Source organism: Trachurus japonicus, chromosome 24, assembly GCF_045865225.1.
Source record: "Trachurus japonicus isolate A0001 chromosome 24, Traja_1.0".
Classification (NCBI taxonomy): Eukaryota; Metazoa; Chordata; class Actinopteri; order Carangiformes; family Carangidae; genus Trachurus; species Trachurus japonicus.
In genome coordinates, this window is record NC_140930.1 from 16,470,155 (window position 1) to 16,493,056 (window position 22,902).

Consider the following 22,902-nt stretch of genomic DNA (forward strand, 5'->3'; position numbering starts at 1 on the left):
CATCACCTCCTGTTGACACCACATCATTTTCCATTACGACGTTTCCTTCCAATTAAAGAACACATCTCTGCTTGTGGGAGTTTGGGAGAGGCCCATGGGAGGGACGGGGGACAGCATTTGGACTTGTTCTTCAAAGATAAGAGTTGTTTGAGAGTTTTCTGAGAATTGCTCAGTTCCACTAATGAGGCCTGGGAATTCTGTGGCACCACCAAAGGCATCAATTGGAGAGAAATTTCATGGACACTTTAGTATCTGTGCTGTCATAGCGGTAGACGATGTTCACGGTTGAGGCGTAGAACATTTTTCTCTACTAAAAAAAAACCAAGAGAACTCCTGAATTTCCTTTAGCTAGCATCTCAAAGGATTAATGAAATAATCCTTGACAAAAACCCTGGGCTCCTTTTCTGATAAATCCTGTAATCTGAATCTCTCCTCAAGTATTATCATAACTAATTTAGCGGCTAACATGATGTACTAGCTGGGAAAATGCTGAGAGAACAGGGGATAGAAGTGTCGTTGCCAACAAGCCCTTTAAACACATAGAGGTCAGGCAATGGACATCTTCAGCAACCCAGCCGAGTCAAGACTAATCCCAAGATCCCGAGGATGTGCATTAAACTTTGGCCATGCATGAGTCTCCTTACATGGATATAACCTAAGGGTACGATTAACATTCATCTTAGGAAGTGCTTCCTCCCTGCTCCAACACAGCGGGCCTCGTCAGGCTGCTCTCCCGCTCAATTCATCATCAGCATCACTAAAGCAAGAACAAAGGCCAAGCTTCACTTGCTCCTTCTCATCTTTTAATAGCTTTTGAGTTCAATAATTCCACACAGTTTAATGTCATTCCAGTGCTATAACAGAAATCATTTATTACCTGAAGATGGAAAAAAATGTCATCTTTTTCTGTTCCAGGTGGATGTACTGAAGGCAGATATGGAGAGCGCAGAGTGGAAGATTTTGGAGAATCTGCTTCTGGAGGGAGTTGTGGACTCTGTGGGTCAGCTGCTGTTGGAGGTCCACCTGCACTGGGCCGGTTTCGAGGTGGCCGGCGACGACCCGTCCGTGGTGCGGTACTGGTACAGTCTGCTCAAGGAGCTGGAACGCGCCAACTTCCGGCTCTTCCACGTCCACAGCGACCCGGCCAAACCTCACCTCTTCCTGCATAAGAATATCCTCAATGCCAGCAGTGCTTACACATTGAGCTGGGTGAACACACAGTGGAGGCCTTGAAGGATGCCAGACTGAGATCAAACAGGTGCAGCCAAAAACAAGACGTTGGCTGCAGAGGCCAGCGAATTAAAATGTGTAGCAGGAGTTTTTTCCAGTGTGAGCACATATTCTTGATACAGAACACGACTTTTCTCCAACAGACTGTTCTTATCTGGCTTGACCTTTTTGTAGAGCTAAAATCCCTGCTCCTACTTATCCTCCTGCTCTGCCTCTCCTGGCCTGTAATGACCTCAGTCAGTGTAGAGGGACAGAGTAATTGCCTCCAGAGGCTTTCTGTGTTCTACCTCATAGTAGTTGTGTTGTTGGCTGCAGGTCAGCCTCTGAGTCACGCTCGCCCATGTCATCATGGTCTTGTCTGGACCGGGCTCACAGCCAGACGCTCCTGCCTGATATGAGACAACTTAAGTCTACGCAAGAACCAGAGACTGCTGCTCCCAAAAATAGTACATGAGTTTCAGGAAATAGATACACAATGTCAAAGGGGAGAGGTAGATGTAAAGAGATGAGATCCGCTCCGGAGGCGGAAGATGATAACCGTCTGGGCGAATGGACGCTTCGCTGCAGTTGAACCTTGTATGACTGTCTAGAAAACAAAATGCAAAAGTAATATGAAGAACTGGACATTTATGTCTCTAGACTTGTACACAGTGTACAGAGTGTTTTTTGGGATATTTGAATGAGGATGTGTGGGGGAGAAAGCGCACAAAAGACAACGGAATTATACTGTAGTTATTTTTGCATACTGCAGTTCCCTGGGTTATTAGAGAAAACCATTCAGATTCACACACAGAAACATTTTGTGTAACTGTCGGGTGTTTTTTTCTGTCCCTTCTTCGTCTGGTGTTCAGTTGGCCTTAATTCACTATAATTCACTATCTGTGATCCACTAGAAAATCATCAACAACTTTCATCTCCAAATATAGCACAGGCCAAAAACATTTTGGAAAAACCTTCAAAAATGATCCCACTAATGTAATTTGCCAAATCTGTTGGTGCAGTTGAATAAACTAATAAAGAAATGTCTGGGTCTTCTTGTCATGATTTTGTTCTGAATTATCAATGGCAGAAAGACTTTTGCTAAGGAAACTATGCTTCGTTTTACAGAATGTTTATTTAAGGGATGGTCAGACAATTGAAAACAAGGAATTGTTACCGAGAATTACAAAAAAAGTATACTACATACACAGGACGATGCCAATTAAAATAACAAAACATTTAGTCAAAAAATGCCAAATGACTCCCCTAATACAAGTTTTGCAGAAGAAACTGTTTTCTAAAAGTATGCTTGTGTTCATCTTTGTACAGATTTTACATGAGTTTATATTCAGATCTCATGCAAGGATACAAAAATACACTGCTATAATAAGACTGGATACCAGTCCTGTGGTTTCCACTTAAAAAATGTTCACAAAATCCATGGGACAAACAGTTTTGCCCAACATTTTCCAGACCCCGCATACTCCTGTCCCCCAAAGACGCACCCCAGAGACTTCTAGTCCCAGAGTTTGATTTGTCCATCCCATCCGCAGGTGATGACCTTGGAGGTTTCATGTGGATGCCACAGGGCGCTGATGCAAACCTTGTCATGAGCCTTGATCCGGTGATAAAGCTTGGTGGTCTTCCAATCCCAAATGTTGAGCTTTCCGTCTGCATCGCCGGACACCACATAGCTGGTAGAAAATGAAGAGAGGGAAAGAGAGAGGGGGCAGGAGAGGAGAGGGTGGGTGATGATGGAAAGATTAGCACTTTGCTAAAAAAAAGTATTTCTGTCTCCACTTCACCTGCCAAAAAGGTGGGAGTCTTTGAGTTTTTTGGTATTTAGTCTATTCGGGAGTGTTGCTATGGTTACTGAAAGGACACGAGGGCACCTGCTCACACTCGTGGGTGGCGGTGGACGAGAAGAGGGGAGAAAACAGGTCTTAATGGGTGTTTTGTCTAAAATTAGGCTGCTGGACTGCCCTAGTTAGCTCTCCTTGTGGAGCTTACACAGTAGATAACATGAAGAGCACAGATACCTGCACAGGGTGGTCTTTGTGAGCACCTTTTTCTGCTCTTTGCGTTCATTTACTGGAATAAATGTACTCTTTCATTTGGTTCTCATTTGCCTGATTATTCTGTTAATTTCTTTTCCACTTCTCTTTCATTTTTACTTCCACCTCTCTCCACAACTAATCAAAAGGAAGAATTTAATCTCTTTTGACCTGCTTTTATTTTTTTTCCCTGGCACATTTAGATTCCTGAGTGCCAAACAAGTGCTTAATAATCAGCGTGCATCAAATATTAATGAGCTATATGAATCTCTTGCTGAGTCTTGCTTGTATCTCACTGATGCTATCTTTTATCAGAACATGCAGAAACAAAATGAAAAGGTTTACCTCATGTCTGGGGAGAAGTCCACTTGGCAGGCATAGCCAGCCACCATGTGGCCCTTGAAGACCTTCTTCTTGTTCAGTCTGAAGCGGTTCTGGGCTCCAAAGATAAGAATCTGGTTGTCCATGGACTGACATGCAAGCCATTTACCTGTGGTGCGAAACAGGCAAGGTGCATTACATCACACTGCTACAGAACACTTTGTACCATAATACAAAACGCTTACAAATGGGCAATAAAAAAAGGTGCTATTAAAGCATGGTGGTTATCAGAAGTGTTCAACACATCTAAGCTGTAAAAGGTTGTCCCGGCACGTTTTCAAGTGTGTATTAACTTGCTATTTTGTCTCGTTAGCATGATTCTTCACAGCCAATTGTTTAACAAGCAGCCGTGAGTGTCTTTGATGCTGCCTGCCTGTGTCGGTGTTCTCGAAGCGTGCCAGAGTAACAACTCTGATCTGGTGGGACATCAAGAAGAGTGAAACATTTTTAACGACAGGTACATTGTAATTGGTGGATATATGCCGGGCGATTTAGTGAAGAATGAAAAGAGGGTTTTCATCAGTCACTGCTCAGGCGAGATCTACTTTACAGAGCGTTTTCTGCTCCTGACGCCGCTGCGGTCTCCAAGTCACTACACAGTGATAAGAGGCAGCGCTTCAGTGTCAAAGCATTACACGACTCAGTGCACCTCTTGAAAGGAAACATGATGGAAATTATTAATGTGGTACGAGAAGGAGCTCAAGTGTTGGTGTGTGTGTCCTTCACTCACATCCTCCCTCATGAAACATAAATGGAAAAAGACGCTTTTGTCCACAAACAACCGATGCGATAAGATTCAGAGGAATGACAACAACTTGACCGATTTCACTGGCGGACTGAGCCTCTGTCGGTTTCTTGAAGACGATGAGAGGAGAGAGAGGCAGAGGATATAGTGCTGGGAGGGGATGGGAGGGTAAGGGAGGGGGGGGGGGGCATTTAGGCATTAGAGAAAAACTGAATGGCTTCCCACTGAGAATGCATTCATTATTCACACGCTGAGGAGAAACAAATCATGTTGGGACAAATAAGAACGCTGCCAGGAGGAAGGAAGAGAGCATGGAGAGCACATAAAAGGGAGAATCAAAGGTAGGCAGTGAGGGAAGGAACAGCCGACGACAGAGGAGCTGAGTTTGATGGTCGTTGAAGCCGAGTGGGTACAACAGGGAATTCCTGATTCAAACAAGAGGCTGTATATTTGAAGAGGACGGCCGTCTGTTAATCCTGTTATCACCTGGAATGCGTCCTGCTTACAAAACATGGCAACATGCCGCATTCATATCTGTGTGCCGCTGTCATCTCCCGCCGAGTCGCACGTCTGCAGAATACTCTTAAATCAGAATAATATCACACACCACACGTCTTTGTCTCTGTCACATCTGTAGTTTTACTGATTGGCATGTGCAGGGACATCTCTTGGCTGGGTAAGGGCGTCATATGACAAGATGCAGAGGAGTTTTTTTTAAATATTTGGACAGAGCCAGGCGCTTTAACTCTGTATTTAACGTCTCCTGGCTGTGGCTTCATATTTTCTTCAGAGGTACGACTGTGGTTTTCTATTTTCTCATCCACCTCTTGGCAAAAAATCAAATCAAATAAAATGTCAAACTATTCCTTCTGCATCAATTTTCCTTCTTAGTTTTCATTCATTATTCAACACACTGCCCAACAGTAGATCTGTGAAAGCCAGAGTATCTCTCTTCTTCTACCACATGAAACACAACTCAAATCAGCCATTCTTTAAATGCCATGTGATAGGTCACAGGACAATGAAAGAAAAAAGAAAACCAGATGTGTATTGTCCATCATTGTTCACCTGATCCGAGCCAGTCATTGCTTTTTTTGTTCCTGCTGAGCAACAGCCAACAACTTCAATCTGGCGATATAGGCTTAAGTTCCCCAGAGTCCTTTCTGCTGTGTGCTTGTTTGTGACCGTTCTGCCATGATTTCACTACTCACCATTGGGAGAGAGAGTCACAGCTGGCATGGAGTGCATACTGGGCTCAGCGATGTACTTGAAGTCCACAGGGATATCCCTGAAAATAAAAAGCACAGAGCATTTTGAGCACATTTGAAGATGGGTTAAACGCTGGATGAGAACACAATCTGAACAAGAACAACTCAAGGAAACAAGGAAAACATTCACGCCACTGCTGTGTGTTTACAACTACAACTGCTTGAGTCATCTAAAAGAAAAAAAAAAAAAACACTTGTTATGAAAGAGACGACAATGATGAAAAACAGGCGCTATCACCATTAGAGCTACAGAATGTAAATAAATCCATGCGATCTGAAAGAACTAGAAGCTTTTGATGATGCACTGCCGTCTGTACCGGCTACCAATTACTTATTAATCCTCTCTGTCTCTAAGCTTTGGAGGAGCCAGGAAACTTGGGTATTTGATCTTAAGTGGTCTGCAGAAAATCATCCTAATTTACACTGCGCTGTGTTTGTGTGTGTCTGTCGGAATAACAACATGCCAATTTCTGTTTTTCCTCTACTGACCTCTGGAACTTGTGTAAACTCAATCCATGAGTGTCTGTCTGCTTTACTCTGTGTGTAATGAGCACTAATGAGCAATGGCCCTGAACTCATCTTGCTATCTGCTTAAACCAAGGCCATGTCTCTGTCTCTTCGTGTGACGTGTAACAGCTGGAGGAAAGTGACATTGCTGTGTTTGCACACACACAAGCCCAAAAATGGTCTTCGAAGAAGTGAAGACGAGGGTGAAATGAGAAATGAGATTCCTTGCACTCATAAAACACTCTTCAATTCACGTGTGTGCACACAGTCAGACATTAAAGGGGCCCCAGGGTTTGTCAGAGCCAATGTCTGCAGACAAGCCAAGCTAAACTCTGAAGAGATAACAAGGCCATTGGATCTCTTCTTCTGAGCTCCAGAAATAACCGGTGTAAATGTTCTGCTGTCTGGAGAGCCATGGGAGCAGAAGAAAAGAAAACAGATGATAAACAATCTATACACAAGAGATACACCATTCATTAATATTAAATGATTTATCCTTGTTTTAATCATTGTCTGCAAGCTTGATTGACATGGAAGAGCAAACAAAAAACAGCATTTTTGTGAGAACTTTAGCTTTTAAGGCATCTGCAGTGGGATTTATGTCTTTTTTGTTTTTTTTAATCAAGACTGAGCATCTTTCACTGAGAAGGAAATGAAGGAGACCATCTTTGGTTCTTATTTGAAAATGAAGTGAAAAGAGGATTTGACAAAATGTAATTACTATTGAAAGCCCAATAAATGATTTGTTTCAGTTATATTTAGTGGACAAATGTTTAGATAATGTCTGATTCAATGTGGGTTGCATGAGGAGCGTCTTTAGGAAGAGGACTCATTTAAAACAGCTTTCCAGACTGCCTCTTGTCAAGCTGTTTAGTAAAATCATATTGAAAATAAATAAGTAAAATCAAGTTTTGGGGGGGTTTCCTTACTGTGCTTATCCAACAACAATGTCGTTTGCTAGTCAGTGTTCTGCGTTTTTCGTCCTTCTCTATCCATCATCACCCAGAATGACCCACCGAGCCCAACCGTTTCATTGCTCACTGAATGATGCCTTTATGATCAGGAGCTAATTCCCCTTGCTGGCAGCGAGTGGCACATTTCATATTGATTGTAATCCTCCTCCAACGCATACAGCGACTGTGCGCTCGTCGATGACAAACCTTTCCTTCAGATAAAGACGTGAAAAAATATCTTGAATATGAGTAAGAACGAGGAGAAAATTTGAATCGTGTGTGGGTGTTTGCCACTGTGATGTGAATGACTTGTCGTATTGCTGCCTCACAGTCTTTTCTAACCATCTGGCCCCGCCCCCCCTTCAAAATCACCCACCCTGCCCCTCTCTAACAGCCCCTGTTTCCCTTCTAGACATGTGAGACTTTTATTTTTGGTAAATTCAGCTGCTATGTAACGGCTCTCATATGGAGTGTTAGCTTGTTGGAGGGGAAAGAAGGCAAGACCCCAGAGCCAGGTGGAGTCTGTGGGAGAAAGAGGGACAGTAAAGCCTCTCTTTAGCCCGACATACCACTCGCCTCCTCGCTCCCACGCTGCAAACACTGTGGGAGTCTCCCTCCCAAACATGTGTAGAAAGTAGACTCTAGGGATGTCTTTCTTTTGCCCTATGGTATTCTGTCAACAATTCATTATATCACTCCATTTGGACTTGGCATTAAATAACCAAGTCTCAAGCTCTGGAAGAAGAAAAAAAAAAGGGGAGGAGGGGGAGTTCTGACAATGATAATTTCTAAAAACAAATAAGCTCGAAAAATTTATTTTTCTTAAAATTGGATTTTGTTGATAACAAGACAGGAATTGAGATTTTACAAGGGAAAATTAATTTGAACTTTGTCTAACCTGTCAGTCGTCCAAGCAAATCTGTCTTTCCAGTAATATATTATGTGGAACCATTTCATATTCTTATTTATTAAAATATACAACCGGCAACAGAGACCGGGATTAGACGGCTTATTGCTGGAGCGTTGTCAGGGAACAATGTTAACTCCAGGGTATGAAAAAAACAACAACATTGACTCGCAGGATAATAGATGCATGTAAAGCAGGCAAACTGTAGCAGAGGCTGTGACTCAGCACATTAGCAGCACAGCTGGGTGAACCGTCTCAGGCTGGGTCGCGTGGAGGTTTGTTGATGTCTCGTCGTTCTTATTAACGACTAATGAAAGTTGCTGTGCAAGACTGTGACTTCTTCAGGAAACAGTCCCGGACAGAATATAGAGTTTGAGTATTTTAAATGTTGTCTTTTTACACAGAAAACACAAAAAAAGATGGATGAAAACTAAAGTACACTTTGTATCAGCAAGATGCACATTAATGAGGGGGTTGAAAACTGAAATGGTTCCTGCGAAGAGCCTCGCAACCTTGTATAAATGTCTCATTGTTTTCTATCCTTTATTTATCGAGTTTTGGATGACTGAACTTCATCATGTACTTCATTTGTCTGAGCTGCTGCCCATTTCATTATTAACCCTGATACGCCTTGCTTGGAGGCAGAACAACAAACACTAAAACAGCACAACAAAATTCTGAATACATACAGCATTTCAGGCGTAATTCAGAAATAATCCGTTACTCACCATTCCCAAACTCGAAGACTCTTGTCGTCTGATGTGCTGACAAACCGGCGATTCTCATCAACAAAGGTGATGGTGTTGACGGCTCCCAGGTGACGGTCGTACTCTTGAACCACTTCACCCGTTCTGATGTCCCACTGTTACAGGAGAAACATAGAAGAGGAGACAGAGAGGAGGTAAACACAACTGTTTTTTTTCTTATTGTCTGGAAAAAAGTAAAATGAGACACTAATATGAAGAGCCTGTGGGAGACTGGAGTGAAATGACTTAACTGCAGTGGTGTGATGACAGCTATTCACAGGCCTCTGTCTTGAACATCAGTGTTTTTGGAACAGTTTACTCACATTAAAATGTAAAAGAAATACAACCTCATAAAACTGGTCCCCAGGCTACAAACGAATAGGACTCATTTCTGTCCAAACAGATTTTACATCTAATTCTATTCATGCTCTTTTTTTCTTTTTATTCCAACCTCTTACCCCTCGGCTGCTCACGAGAACAACCATCTGTTCTCAAAACCCAGAACAGAGCGGCATGATTTTATACTAACCCTGATTATTGAGCCAGATATTATGGTAATGGTTATGGTTTGGACATTGGGGACATTCAGACATATTTTCAATTTAAGCTGAACTAAAAGTAAAAAGAAATAAAACCAAACTGTTGCATTTTTAGTAATCCCATTATAGAAAAATAAAATCATATTCCAGGCTATCTGTTCTCCCAGTTGGTACGGCCTCGGAGATCCAAGCTTTCATCGGCTCATCATCGGTTCAGGGTTACCCCCCCCCCGCTCTGAAAACTGTCTATTCGGATTTCTAACTTTTTTCACAGATTGTTCTCTTCCCGTTGCCTCTTTTCCACCCTAATGCTGCTTGTGATTAATAACTTGCTCTAGTCCTGACAGCCTGTGAAACCCTTCTCTCACACTCACACTACATCTAGACACACTGTAATGCCTGGAAGTTGAGGCGGGAAGTGTATTTCATGCTGCTGTGGGCACAGAGGGTATACAAAGAAATTCACGAGTGCATCAGCTTGGTCAACTGGGAAATACATGGAGGTGATGGCGGGAGCCGAATTGAATTGCTCACATTGCAGCAAATGCCAGCTTTACCTGAACAATCTTCTTATCCGACATGCCGGCCACAAAAAGGTTCTGTTTGTCCTCGTCTGGGTTGAACTTGACGCAGTATGGCACCTTCCTGTTGGTGAAGCGGGAGATACACTGGCCTGTGGAGGTAGGATTAAGAGTCAGAGCTTCAGAATAATCCACAGAGGCTTCTCAAAAAGGTAACTCAAGCCGTTTAAATTTTAGGGACAGTTTGCAACTTTTCTGTTCTGTATGCTCTTGTCCCTGTGGGGGCCAGGGGCTCAGCCACAACACAGAAAATTCAATATCTCCTGATGTGTCCATTGAGCAGAGATGAATCACCATCGATGCTACCACAATTGCGAGAGCTGAGAAACCAAGAAATTAAAATGACTGCAACATCAAGAAGCTCTTAAGTTTAGAATGGAGGCTTTTCATTAACATAATTTCTGTGTCACATTCAGTGCTTCAACTGCATCTGGGACAAATCTGGAATAAAATCCTAAAACGACCCCCTATACGCCCCTATACTATACAGCTACATGGAAAAGCAACTGCTGTTTATAAATGTATACTAAACAAATCCACAAGAAGTGATTGGAAAAGCAAAGAACCCTTCTCATTTACCAATGATTAACTCTTTACACACACAAGTATTTGGATGACATGGCTACAAAGGGGGTGGTGTTATCAACAAGTGGGGGATTTAACTCTTTTCTGCCCTCTGCTGGATTGGCACTCCTGAATGGAGAGGGGTGGATATACGGTAAAAATGGATGAGCACAGGGGAAAGATAACAAGAGGACGTTTGGGACGAGTGAGAACAGGAACCCGTACAATTCACATAGACATGCACAAAGGAAATCATTTGTAATCTGATTTTATTTATAGACCTGAACCGCATGTATAAAGCGAGACAACAAATTCAATTTGAAAACTCAATACTGTCACAGAAACCGTGAAAATATGAAAACCCATGAGAGAATCTGTCCCCAATCCAGACAGCGTTTTCAAATAAAAGCTTTTGTGCGTTTTTTTTTTTTTAAATATGTCTTCATCAAGTCTGCAAAACCAGAAATTCATAGTTTGTAGTACTGTGTAATTGGCAACTTCATTTGAATATAAATGAGATGCTTATGATTTAGAGAGACTAATGTCCCACTGACCTCTACAGGATTTCTACATACAGCCATAGCAAAGTGAGAAGTAGGCCTTCAACTAACAATTACCTTCTTTAATAATCAATATGCAGATAACATTTAGTAATCAACCGTTTATTCTAGAAATGATCATAAAATGTGATTTATATTATGGTCACAAAAGACAAAGAATAGCTGATTTGAAGGTTTGCAGGTAAACAGTCCAGGTAAAGGGCACGGTTATTAAATGTTCCTAGACTGCATGTTAACATCCTCCTACCCCCCGGACCCAGATAAAAAATGTAAAAGTGACACAGAGATAGAAAACTGATCTACTCTATAATTGGGATATTCAAGTTTACATCTTTCTTAATCCAGTGTTTTCAGAGAATCGTAACAAGATGGAGAGCTTGGTGAAAACAGTGGCAGGACGTACCTGTCTCAGAGTCCCAGAGTTTAAGGTAGCGGTCATAGGCAGCACTGAGGAACTGGGTTCCAGTGTTGTTGTAGCAAATGTCTCGAACTGCTTTGCTGTGACCTAAGACACAGTGGAAGAAAAGTTCACACATAACAAATAAACAAATATGTGCTAAAAAAATGACATTTTATATGTTGCCAAGTCTCCCCCAGCTGCCTCCCTTTGATACCCAGTTCATTTGAGGAATGTGAAATCTAGTTAAGGGAAATCGGGGATGTTGAGGAAGAAAGATGAAGTGGGCTGTGGGACACGAGGGGAATGAAATCTTTAAATGAGCTTGGAGACAGAAAGAGGAAGAGAAAGAAAAACATTACATGCTCCATCTGTCTTTTCGACCGCGCTCCACCTTTTTTCTCTCCCTAATCCCAATCTATGCAGCCTTTTGGCTTTTTCTCATACGGCGTAGGAGATGTGAGGTCCCAGTGGGCTCGGTGTGCGCAGATGCCTCCCTTGTTAAAGCTGGCTTTTATCAGGGTTACACTGTTTCCACGGCGATAACAGAGCCCACTGAGGCTAAGTGTCTGCCTGCTCGCTTGCACTAACCCTGCTTGCTGGCAGACCAAAGGCAACGCCGCTGCTGCAGAAAGCCTTGATGATGTATGTGTGTGTCTGTGTGTGTGTATGTATGAAGGAACATATTACACATAACTACTCAAGACTACTGAAAGCAGGCCAACCTTCATGAAACATACCCTATGTGTCAGACTGTATCCAAACATGAATACAGACACAAAGATAGGCACAATCACTTCTCCACCCATACATCAGCTATTCCCAGTTCTTTTGAGATTCTTCTTACATGAAAAACTAAAAATGGCAATTGAGTTGAAATTCCTCTATTGAGATTGTAGTGTAATGAAAAAGGAAAACTGAACAGTGTTGTAAACAAGAAAGATGTTTCTAAAGACCTCAAGGTCATCCAGACACACAGTGAAAAAAGCAAACAGGATTGTTCATGATGCTGAAAAATAAGTAAAATGGACAATAGATGATCAAATTGAAGGCACAGCAGTGACAACAAAGAGAAAATCTTGTATGTTCTTTACAATCTTGCCCTGCACTACTACCACCGCTCTGCTCATCATCTGCATGTCTGCTGCTTCTCCTACTCACAAACTCCCAAACCCCCTCAGCCAGTCGCGCTGTCAGTTTATTCACTCCTAAACTGTGTTCTCTCTCCCCCTGTACCCCCCACTCCTCCCTGCGCCTTGTGCTCATCCTTGGCCCTTGTTCCTCCTCAGCCCCTGGGCTGCTGAATTATGGATACACTGTGAAGGAGCTGACAAGCAGAACCGCAACTGCAAACAATCTCTATCCTGACAGTGCACCGTCTCCGAGAAGGGGGTGTAAGAGTGGCCCGCATGTATTAGCCTAAACGCCCCAGACTCCATCATTTAGTCAAAATAAATAAATAAATGAACTGCATGCGCTTTGTTAATGGTCAGCAGACGTGTTATTAGCGTTCCAGAAATGCTGAGCTCACAGTCTGTCACTGCTGTGTATTTTCCAAAAGGCTGGTTGCATTTAACCTTCAGCATATTTCATGTCAGCACATTTGCTGACGATCCATTATTGTTAACATTATACCATTTCACACAGTGAATTGTCAACATCTCTTAATTAACTATTATATTATATCAACTACGGATATATTATTAAATGGGAGACTTTTAATAAAGACACTTACCAATAAATGTCCGCAAACACCTCCTCTCGCCATACACTTCCCATAGCTGTGATGGGACAAAAAACAAAAGTGAAATTAGATTTGCTACAGCACCACATTAAATTCAACCACCAAATTTATACCAAAGCTTTGCATTTAGTCTTGACCACCACACTATGTGTAAGATAATGTTGGTATTAACATATTACTTAAAGGGATATTTCAACATTTTGGCAAATTCGCCTATTGCCATAATCCCTATAGTTTTAGGAGTAGGTTCATTACCTTTAATTGTCGGTGCAAGCTGTTTTGAGATCGGCTGGGCAGAGACGTGAGCTGCTCAGCTAAAGCAACAGAGGCTCATGGTATTTCTATGTTTCCCTCATCAAACTACATACACAATCCAACAACTCCAAAATGCTCTTGTGGACAAGTTGTCATCTGCACATTTGCCACGCTATGAAATAATAATGTATAATTATGTAACATTACGACACATGAAGCAAATACTCTGAACTACTTTCACGTTTGAAGTCGAGTAGCCCTGTTGGGAAATGTAGTTCCGGGTACATATTTACCTCGACAACAACTGCGTCTCGTAACGTTCCATTATTATCTCATAGTGTGGTGAATGTGCTGGTCACAGCTTGTCCATGAGAGCGTTTTGGAGTTGTTGGATTGTGTATTTGATGAGTTTGACGAGGGAAAGCCCGGAAATACCACGTGCATTAACAGCTTGCACCGACAATTAAAGGTAATGAACCTACTATTTGGGATTATGGCAATAGGTGAATTTGCCTAAGGCCCCGTCCAGACGAATACGCGGCTTCACCGAATCCGATCTTTTTCTTAATCGTTTTGAAAAAAATCTCCGTAAACACGGCATCGTTTTCAGAAATATCTGCGTCCACACGCATCACCTGAAAACGACCCAAAACGCTGTAGTACCTACATACTGCAGGCGTGTGTGTGGAGCGTGTGTGGCGCTGCAGCGCTGCCTGCCACACATAAACACTTAAGACAGAGAAGAAGACGGGAAGTCCCCGCTGTAATTCAATAGAAGAAGTTCCCCGCTGTATTCAAACTCAAACATGGATTAAATGTTGACAGGGAGTCGTGTCAGAGTAAATATGATGATCAGTGATGATTAAACAGGCGCGATTCAGCTGCAGCGTCTGAGCGACCTGACGGTAGTCGGCCGAGACTGTCAGTGTGCAGCAGCTGCTGCAGCGGTGTGTGTGTGTGTGTGTGTGTGTGTCTCAGGTTACAGGTAGAGCGGCGGGGGGCATGACATCATCGTTTCAGAAAAAACCCGTATTGGCCGTCCAGACGAAAACACTGGGGCGGCGTTTTCAAATTTTCCCACTCTAGGACCCGTTTTCAAAAAATACCGTTTTCACCCCCTGAAAACGCCGGATTCGTGTGGACGCGAGGCCAATCCGATAAAGTATTTATCCGGATTCGAAAAAAACGGATTCGTCTGGACGGGGCCTAAATGTTGAAATATCCCTTTAAAAACCTCACAGCTGACATTGTACCCAGCCATCATAAACTACACTACAAAACATAAGGAATAAATGTGTCTATTAATTAACTTCTCTGAAGGTACTTCTTTGTGAGTATTTACCTTGATCTTACAGTCCATGGAGCAGGAGAGCAGCAGATGTCCAGAGCTTGGAAACAGACGGATAGCACTGACACCCTGGAAAATAAATTGATTTATATAAATGAAAGCAGTGACTTAAAGGGGGAGACATCAATTGAGCCATAAGGTAACCAGAGCAGAAAGGGGTGTGTGTGTGTGTGTGTGCAGATCACAATGCATCTGTGATAGTCATGAAAATGATGATGATTCTCTTCAAGTTCTTCAACCAAACTTTCTTCAAAAAATGCTCGAAAACTTTGGTGACACCATGTGGGCCAACCCCATCTATTATCTCGACATCAGCACTTCCACACACTTATTATCTTTTCAAACCTCTTTGTATTTCAAATTAGATTGTGAAGGCTGTAACTTGCTGCACAAAGTGGAAAGGAGCCAATTTAAAACTTGAGTGATTTCTGTCTCCCTGAAGCTAGCTGGCAGATCTGAAACTTGGATCAGATCTTTCTTGGAATAGCCCCGTGTTTGCCTTTACATTTGAATTATAAAGACGCTGTTTTGAATGAGACAGAATAATCTCGGATATGTCAGGAAGACGCGGCTCCTATACTATGTTATCATTTTATTCAAAACTACCCAGGAGGTTTTTACTGACTGCATCAGAAAATCTTACAAGGACTGTATAATGGGATTTTCTCTATGTATACAGAGATTCCTATGTGACACAGCTCTCACTTTGCATATCAGAATTATTTTAAACAACGCTGCAGTACTAGAACTTATCAGCAAAGCCGTGTAGAGAATTACTTACAGCTGCAGGATTTTTTTCACTGGCAGATAAAGAGATATTCACGTACAGTAAGTCACGCAAATGATTAATGGGCCTTCCCACTGACCTTGGTGTGTCCAGACCAGACGTGAATCTGTTTCTTTGGCAGGTAGCACTTGTCTGGGACATCCGCAGAACGCAGGTTGATACCAACATCCTGTGGGACATGGAGGTAAGATCTGCCCTGGTAGTCATACATGTCTTTGACTGTGGGGAGAACAGAGAACAAAATGTCATGCAAGATGGTGGATACATGTTTTTTTGGAAAGAGCGAGGGCTGTATGCTGCCAGTTTCTCATGGTATTATATCCTCAAGCGCTAAAGACAGATTGCCACTGACCAACCAATCTATCTTGGGTTTTGAACACTATGTCAGACTGTGATGTGAGCAAGAATTTCTTACTATGCTCAGAAAATTACAATTAAAAGGGCAAATCTGCAAATTTATGGTGACCTTATTATGGTGAGATGCTGTCTCCAAGGTCAAATTTAAAATAAATTTGAACACTTGATCATTTCACTGAGATCCATAGCCATTCAAATTAATCCACAAATAAAATTAGAGTAATCACAGTACCATGGAGTATGGTCTTCTCCTCTGCTGGAGCATCTTCCTCATTCCTTCCCTTCTTCTGTCTCTTGGCCAAGATTTCATCCAGCTCTTTCTTCTCGTCCTGTAAAGCGGGGTTAACAAATGAGCTACCACTTATCATGTTGAATACAGGTACAGAGCCAAACATGGACTTAGAAAACTGAAGTGAGTTTACTCTCAAATCTTTTCCCTGTAGTAAATTGGATCTGGTAAACATGTAAAGAGGTGACATTCTCTAGTTCCATATTGTACAGAAACTTACCTCTGAAGGTTTGGCCAGATCTTTCTCATCTACATATTTCGCCCATGGTCCAAGGAAGTTGTCAATCTCTTCAGCATCTCCCCCTTTGACCTTTTTCCTTTTCTCTGACTTCTTTTGTCCAGTCTCAAACACAGTTAACCCTTAAGAAAAGGCAACCAAAGATTAGTGTTCTGATTTTCCTCTAAATACTACGTAACTCCACATATAATTCGATTTATACAGGTAAATGTAAACAAACACATGAGAAATAACGTATCAACTATTATTACCTTTATTTTTCTCAGCCTCATCTACTGCACCAATGTATGCACTAGAGGACATCTGGTGTATGTCAACAGAGGGATCTAAAGCATAACCTGTGGAGAGAGTTATAAAAGGGTCATTAAAATTCTCACAGGCTCCATATATTGACCACATCAATGAAACCCAAGACAGAGGTCAGAGACAAGCGTACCGAAGGTGGAGAACGTCCTCCTCTGCTGTTCAAACATAAAGTCGTTGACATGAGCAGGTTCTGCATAGCCAGACAACATGTTCCTGGGGGCAGCCATCTGCTGGGTTTTATATGGGTTCATTGGGCCAAACTATAAGGGAGCAAAAAAAAAATTATTAACAGCACTAACTCAAGGGGAGGCAGCTTTTTGCATCTACGTGTATGCCCCACGCATCTGGAACAATCTGCCCAAGGCAGTAAAACAGGCAACATCAGTGACCACAAGTTAAACACTTTCCTCTTCACAACTGCATTTGATTAAATTGCGCATGATACTGTTTTGATTTTGTTTTGCCTTGTTTTAAACTTTAAAAGCTCTGCACTTCTTTGTTGTTTGCACTATTATTGCATTGTATTATAATATATAACACACTGAGTCTGCCTTGTGCATGATATACACTTTATAAATACAAATTGATTGATGACAACCTTTTCTAAGAAGCCTCAAAGATGGCACAACTTGTTGAATAACAAGATATGTTCTGGCTTATGTAATAGTAATTGATAAATAGTCCACTTTACTTTTAAGAGGACAATATATACACTCAAGGAGCTTGACTCTACTCATGTTTAGCTTGCAGCTGATTAATAAATAATAAAATAAAATAAATAATAATAAAATACCCCAGTAATATAAAGACACCTTGGGATATCACTTATTATTACGCATGTAATATTTAAGACACTCATATTATACACATTACACATACAGGCCTTCACTGAGGCTGCATAACATATTAACATAAACAAAACGTAGCCTTTAATCTAGTATCTCTCACGTATACAATTGGATTCGGCTGAAAAAGTACATCACCTCTGGTGCAAACATGGTTTCGAAGGTCGGGTTGTATGCGACTTCTTTCAACGACGGGTCCAGGTGTATGCCAGTCTCCACAGCCTCCTAACATGAAGACATGAATATCAGTAAATCAGTAAACGGGCAATTAAGGTCCGAGAGTTTATAACACTTATAGAATGAGAATCCCAACTCGACGGCGGTATCGCTAATGTCAGTGTTACCAACCAAAAGCAAGATGTTTTTAAGCAAAGTTTTACAGGTTAGCATACAGCATCCTCCCGCTCGACGCCCAATGTTTCCCCACGACTTTCTACTTCATCACCAATTCTTAACGCTGCACATCAAAGTGTTTCACGTAGCACATTAATATAATATGTCTTGTTAAAACATCTAAAGCACGGTGCGACTCCCATCTATGTCATGTTTATCGTCTTACTATAACGGGAAGCTAACAAGAGTAGCTAGCTTGGTTAGCTTACCTTAACGGCGACCTCGGGAGCGGCATTGAGTAAAGCCACGGACATCGTGCGTCCAGGCTGCAGTGGTTTGAGGTGAGCCGTGGCGTCTGGGTCCACTTGCTCCACTTTGTCGGCACCGGTGCTGGATTCTGACTCATTTTCTGAATCGGAATCACTGCCGTACGAAACGAGGGAACTTATGGCGGCAGACATGTTGGATGTTGTGAATTGGACGGAAGCAGGAGGGCGGGACTTCCGTTATAGCAAAGAAGATACAATAAAATAAAATAAAACACCGGAAAAATAAAAAATAATGCCAAAAAAAACATGCCATCGGAGAAAGTATAAAGAATATAAAATTTGAAGATAATCGAGCTGAAGAAAATTGTTGGTTTTGGATCCTATTCATTTATTTTTAAAGCAAATATTTCTAGCTTCTTCAATGTGAAGATTTGCTCCCTCAATTTCTGACTAGCCTACTACTTTCTGGTCCAAGACAGGCACTCTTAAAACTACTTAAAACTTCCAGTTTTAAGATTTTTTTCTCATTTTGTTTTATAGACACGTTGAGCCATACACAGACAACAACAACTACCATCAACAGTCTCATTATAATGGGGTGTTGTTCAGTATATTTCACACTATTAAAAAAAAAACAAAAAAACTAATAGGATGTGATTCACTTCATATGACATAATAAATAATTCCGCAGGAGATCGATATGTTTTTTACTGAAATTATTTGTATGTACAATGAGGGCTGCAATAATCAAATCGAGGTCCTTCCCTGGAATCGATTAGACGGCACTAAAGTGACGGTTTCAGATAACAAGCCAATACTGCAAGCGCGCACGCTATCCACGAGCGAGCCTCCGATGAGCGAGCACACATCAGTTGCATGGGACGCTCTCTCTCGCTCTCGCGCCCCAACAATAGAGTGGTGCGTACCATTATCACTGATTATAATGGGGATATTTTCCCGCGGATAAACATCATTTCACAACCGTTCCTTTAGAAAGAACACACCTGTCACATGTGGGTAAATCTGACGGGTGTTTTGTTTTACTACCGGACGTGTTGTCAGCTTGATTCGGCTCGCTTTAATGCCAATTTCACCAATATCTTGCCAGAGAATCCCTTTGGAAAAAAAAGTGCCTGGGCTCTTCTCCTCCTCCTCCGCCGCCGCCTCTTCCATCAGGAGTACATTTGATATCAGAGACAGTACAATCATGGATCCGACCCGGGGATTTAAAACCTTGGACACGGTGGCATGCTCTGCTGCTCAGTGAGGATGGACAGAAAATAAAGAGGAATTTTAACAAACATAATCAGGTAATTATCCGAACATTGTGTACTGAAGCCACGCTGTGTTTTTTTTATTAGCTACTCTGAAATGTGACTTTACTAACGTTAGCTTAACCGTATTGCATCTTAACCACAGTAACCACTACTAAACTAACCCGAGTCACCATGTTGCAACCTTGGACTTAAAAAACTGGAGCTGCTTGACTAAATAACGGTCTCGGTAATTCAACACTGCCTGGCCATCACTGGCTGCCACATTAACCCAGTGCACAGGTGACAAAATGTGGCAACGTTGACTCCAAAGTGGGCAAAACCTTGAAAGTACCCGGTCGTAGGTTTATTAATTAGTGGAGAGAAAAACAATGCTCGTATTTGTCACGGGACTGCTTGAAGGGTGATAAATGGCAAAGCTCAACATCTGCATGAGCTCCCGCAGCAGCAGCGTCTTGACATATTCAGACTGAGGAATATCATGTTGGTGAGAAACCAGAGAGCAAATATTTGGTTTCCCCCGTAAATGATTTAACGTTATAGCAAAAAAAGGAGTAAAAAAATGCTTACGTCTTATATTAGGTGGATTTTATTCGTTAGCGTGTTGTGTTTGAGTTTCAGTGTGATACAGTATGATTAGGTAAACCGCTGGCATCGGCAATACGTGATTTAATTTTCCCACTAAGAATGCATTGACTTGCCTCAGAGAGCAGGATAGGAGCTGGGGTCTATTCCAGCCAGCTTGGTTTGCAGTCATGGGGGATGGTAGCCTTCAGCCCAGTGAAAAATCATGCTTTGTGAAATCCGAAACCTTCTTTGTACTACTTCAAGTGCAAAAAAAAAAAAAGAAAAAGAAAAAAAGTGGGCATGAGCAGCATTGTCCTTTTTGTGATTGTTGTACAGTGATCACCTATAATTGGTGTCTGCCTGAAGATATTCGTTGCATTACATGATGCCAGCTCACGTGGTGCTACATTAAACTCATCATATATTCTGCAGCTTGTCAAATGTAAGCACCAAATGAGAGCAGAGAGCATTGGATGCTGCTATACAGTGAAGCAGGGGTTGCCTGTTACAACACAGAGAGAGAGAGAGAGTATCAGAAAAGTCTGTAATGGAAATGTGTGTTTTGATCACTGATTGGTGATGAATGAATCACCTTTGGAAACATCAGCTGCAGAGCCATTGATAAAAGTCTATGTAGGCTACACTGCTGTGCCTGCTGCGTTTGACAGTAGATAAATGGCGCTGGTTTGTCACTCTAATGCACTAGAATTATATCAAACGCAGTGACGATACAGAGGAGACACGAGGCTATAAGTGTGGTGTAGATCAACTGGCGGCATGTGAAGCATAATGGTTTTATTCATGTTTATTCATTTCCTAAATCCTCCTGTCAATTCAGATCAAATCTTTACCATTTCAAAAGAGGAAATTCTTTTATCTCAACATCAACAAATATGGAGATAACTGATTTTTAGAGCTAAAATCAACCACCCAGCTCTGTACACCTACACTGTCTGGAGCATATACACTGAAATCCATAGAGAAGACATTCCAAGATTTCATCAGGATATTGAATTTAACCAAGGACATTCTGATACACATAATCTGAACCAAATGTGCACACTTCCCAGGAAAGTTTGCAGGGTTAAAGAAATGATTAATGTGCAAAATATATAATGGAGCATGTGGAGGTAGCTCTGGCTCCGTGGACAAAATAGAGTAAGACCCCTTGCAGCTGTTACAATGATCAGTCTGCAACAGTGGTATCCACACACTCACATGACATGAGTGAGTGGAAGCTTTATAGGCTGGATTTCACAACAAGCTCCCAGGGATCATGTATGGGCCTATGCATAAAACAGCGGACATATTGGCTGAATTTGATGTTGGCTTCAAGACATTATCCACTGTGTCTACTCCCAAAATGACATTTGCAGAACCAGTGAACCAAATTCACCCTCGCTCAGTTCTGAGAGGATGTGTGCTGAAGTATGTCTGTTGTTTGCCCCTAGTCCTCTTGCAAGTGGGCATAACCTCCTGGGCTTTTATTTTATACCTAGTTTCTTGTGCTTGCAGGGAAACATAACACGCTGGTGCAAATGTTGAAAGTCTCACCATGTAACTTGCACTTTGATACACGGATCTGCATGATAGGTGCTCAGTTTTACCCAGCGAATGGCCCATACCTTCAGGTACAGTCCCAGAATAGAGCCGAACATATTGCCATGGTTTTTATCTGATGCCGTTTGTGAACTCTTTGCTGCAAGGGATGACATTCCTGCACAGTTTGCAGTTCTCATGTTTTTCTGTGTTTCAGAGGCCCCCGTGATAGAAGAGCTTTGGCATGCCTCCTGTGGAGGCTTTTGGACCTCTCTTATTTGTTGACATTGCTCTGATCCTCTGCCAGTCTCTGGCTTTCTCATGCTAGCAAGAAGAATATCTCTCTGTATCTCTCTCTCTCTCCCCCTTTGTCTTTTTTCCACTGAGGTTGAGTGGGGTGATAGGAGGACAGGCGGAATAACAGGGGCCATAATGAAAGAGCTTGTAGTAAAATGAAAAAAAGAGATGAGAGTAAAATGAGTGATGAGGAGGAGGAGGTGAGAGGAAGGTAGGCCAGAGATTCTGGGAAAGGCAGGGAGAGAAAATTAATGTGTGCGCCATGTGCAACGCCCCTTTAGGTGCCATTTAGTGGACACAGACAGACCTCCTATCTCCCAGCTGTTAGGATGCTCCAGAGGCTCCGGCACACAGGAGCTATTGTTCTCCCTCTTGGCCAGACCCAGCGCTCTATAATGCTGCTTCTGTGCGTGGTCTGAACCGCCCTGACGGAGGGACACCAGGGCTCAGTTAGCCCGTGTGACTAGTGCTTCTTGTGTCTTTATGGCCACTGCCTCTACCACCTCCGTCCCCTCTTTGTCCATATATATGTGTCCATCCTCGCTCGTGATGTTTCGCTCGTAGACCGAGTTACCAGTGACTGTCTCTTGGTATTTCTTTCTGCTTTTTCACTCACTTTTTTCAATTGGTGATAATGTCCTCATTCTCTTTGTTCCACTACTCTTCTCCACAACTCCAGGGACAGAAGTTATTATAGAGGGGAAAATACTTTCTGGAACCTGAAGCACTAAAAGTACTATTTTATTTTTCTGTGATGAACAGATTAAAAAAACAAAAAAACAACTCAAAATATTTTGAAGCTTTCTTGTGTCACCTTTTATCCATCTCATCCATCTCCACATTTCTCCAATAGTTGCCATTCTGGCTCCTTGAGACTCTGTTTCATTCTCTCACTGTCAGCCAGGAGAGGAGAGACGGTTGACAGGGTCTCTCAATGAGTTGACATGAGATAGCTGAAATGGACTTGTCGGACTATGTCTCAGATGCTGCAAACAGGGAGAAAATGTGAAAGTACCAACCGAGCTCAGAGTTCTGCTTCTACA

General features: G+C 42.1%; 3 protein-coding genes across 8 annotated transcripts in view; 2 read left to right on the forward strand and 1 right to left on the reverse strand.

The window, feature by feature from the left end:
* mettl24 (methyltransferase like 24) overlaps positions 1-2,252 on the forward strand; it is a 34,049-nt gene extending 31,797 nt beyond the window's left edge. The window contains exon 5 of the mRNA XM_085770055.1: positions 916-2,252. Coding sequence (XP_085626181.1) covers positions 916-1,233 — 318 coding nt within the window. The 3' untranslated portion in view covers positions 1,234-2,252. The remainder of the gene's footprint in view (positions 1-915) is intronic.
* On the reverse strand, positions 902-18,386 carry cdc40 (cell division cycle 40 homolog (S. cerevisiae)). The gene is made up of 15 exons (XM_085770053.1): positions 18,183-18,386; positions 17,719-17,805; positions 16,866-16,995; positions 16,681-16,767; positions 16,412-16,551; positions 16,135-16,231; positions 15,625-15,764; positions 14,753-14,827; positions 13,147-13,192; positions 11,418-11,519; positions 9,867-9,982; positions 8,753-8,886; positions 5,601-5,677; positions 3,609-3,753; positions 902-2,903 (listed from the first exon to the last, which is right to left on the reverse strand). Exons 1-15 carry the CDS (start codon positions 18,372-18,374, stop codon positions 2,726-2,728), a joined length of 1,746 nt encoding a protein of 581 aa, XP_085626179.1. The 5' UTR covers positions 18,375-18,386; the 3' UTR covers positions 902-2,725.
* Positions 18,387-19,029: 643 nt separating this feature from the next.
* wasf1 (WASP family member 1) overlaps positions 19,030-22,902 on the forward strand; it is a 57,006-nt gene continuing 53,133 nt past the window's right edge. The window contains exon 1 of one of the 6 annotated variants that reach the window (XM_085770097.1): positions 19,030-19,492. The gene's annotated coding sequence lies outside the window, so the exon portion shown is untranslated. The remainder of the gene's footprint in view (positions 19,493-22,902) is intronic. The other 5 variants (XM_085770094.1, XM_085770096.1, XM_085770093.1 and 2 more) reach the window with 5 other exon arrangements.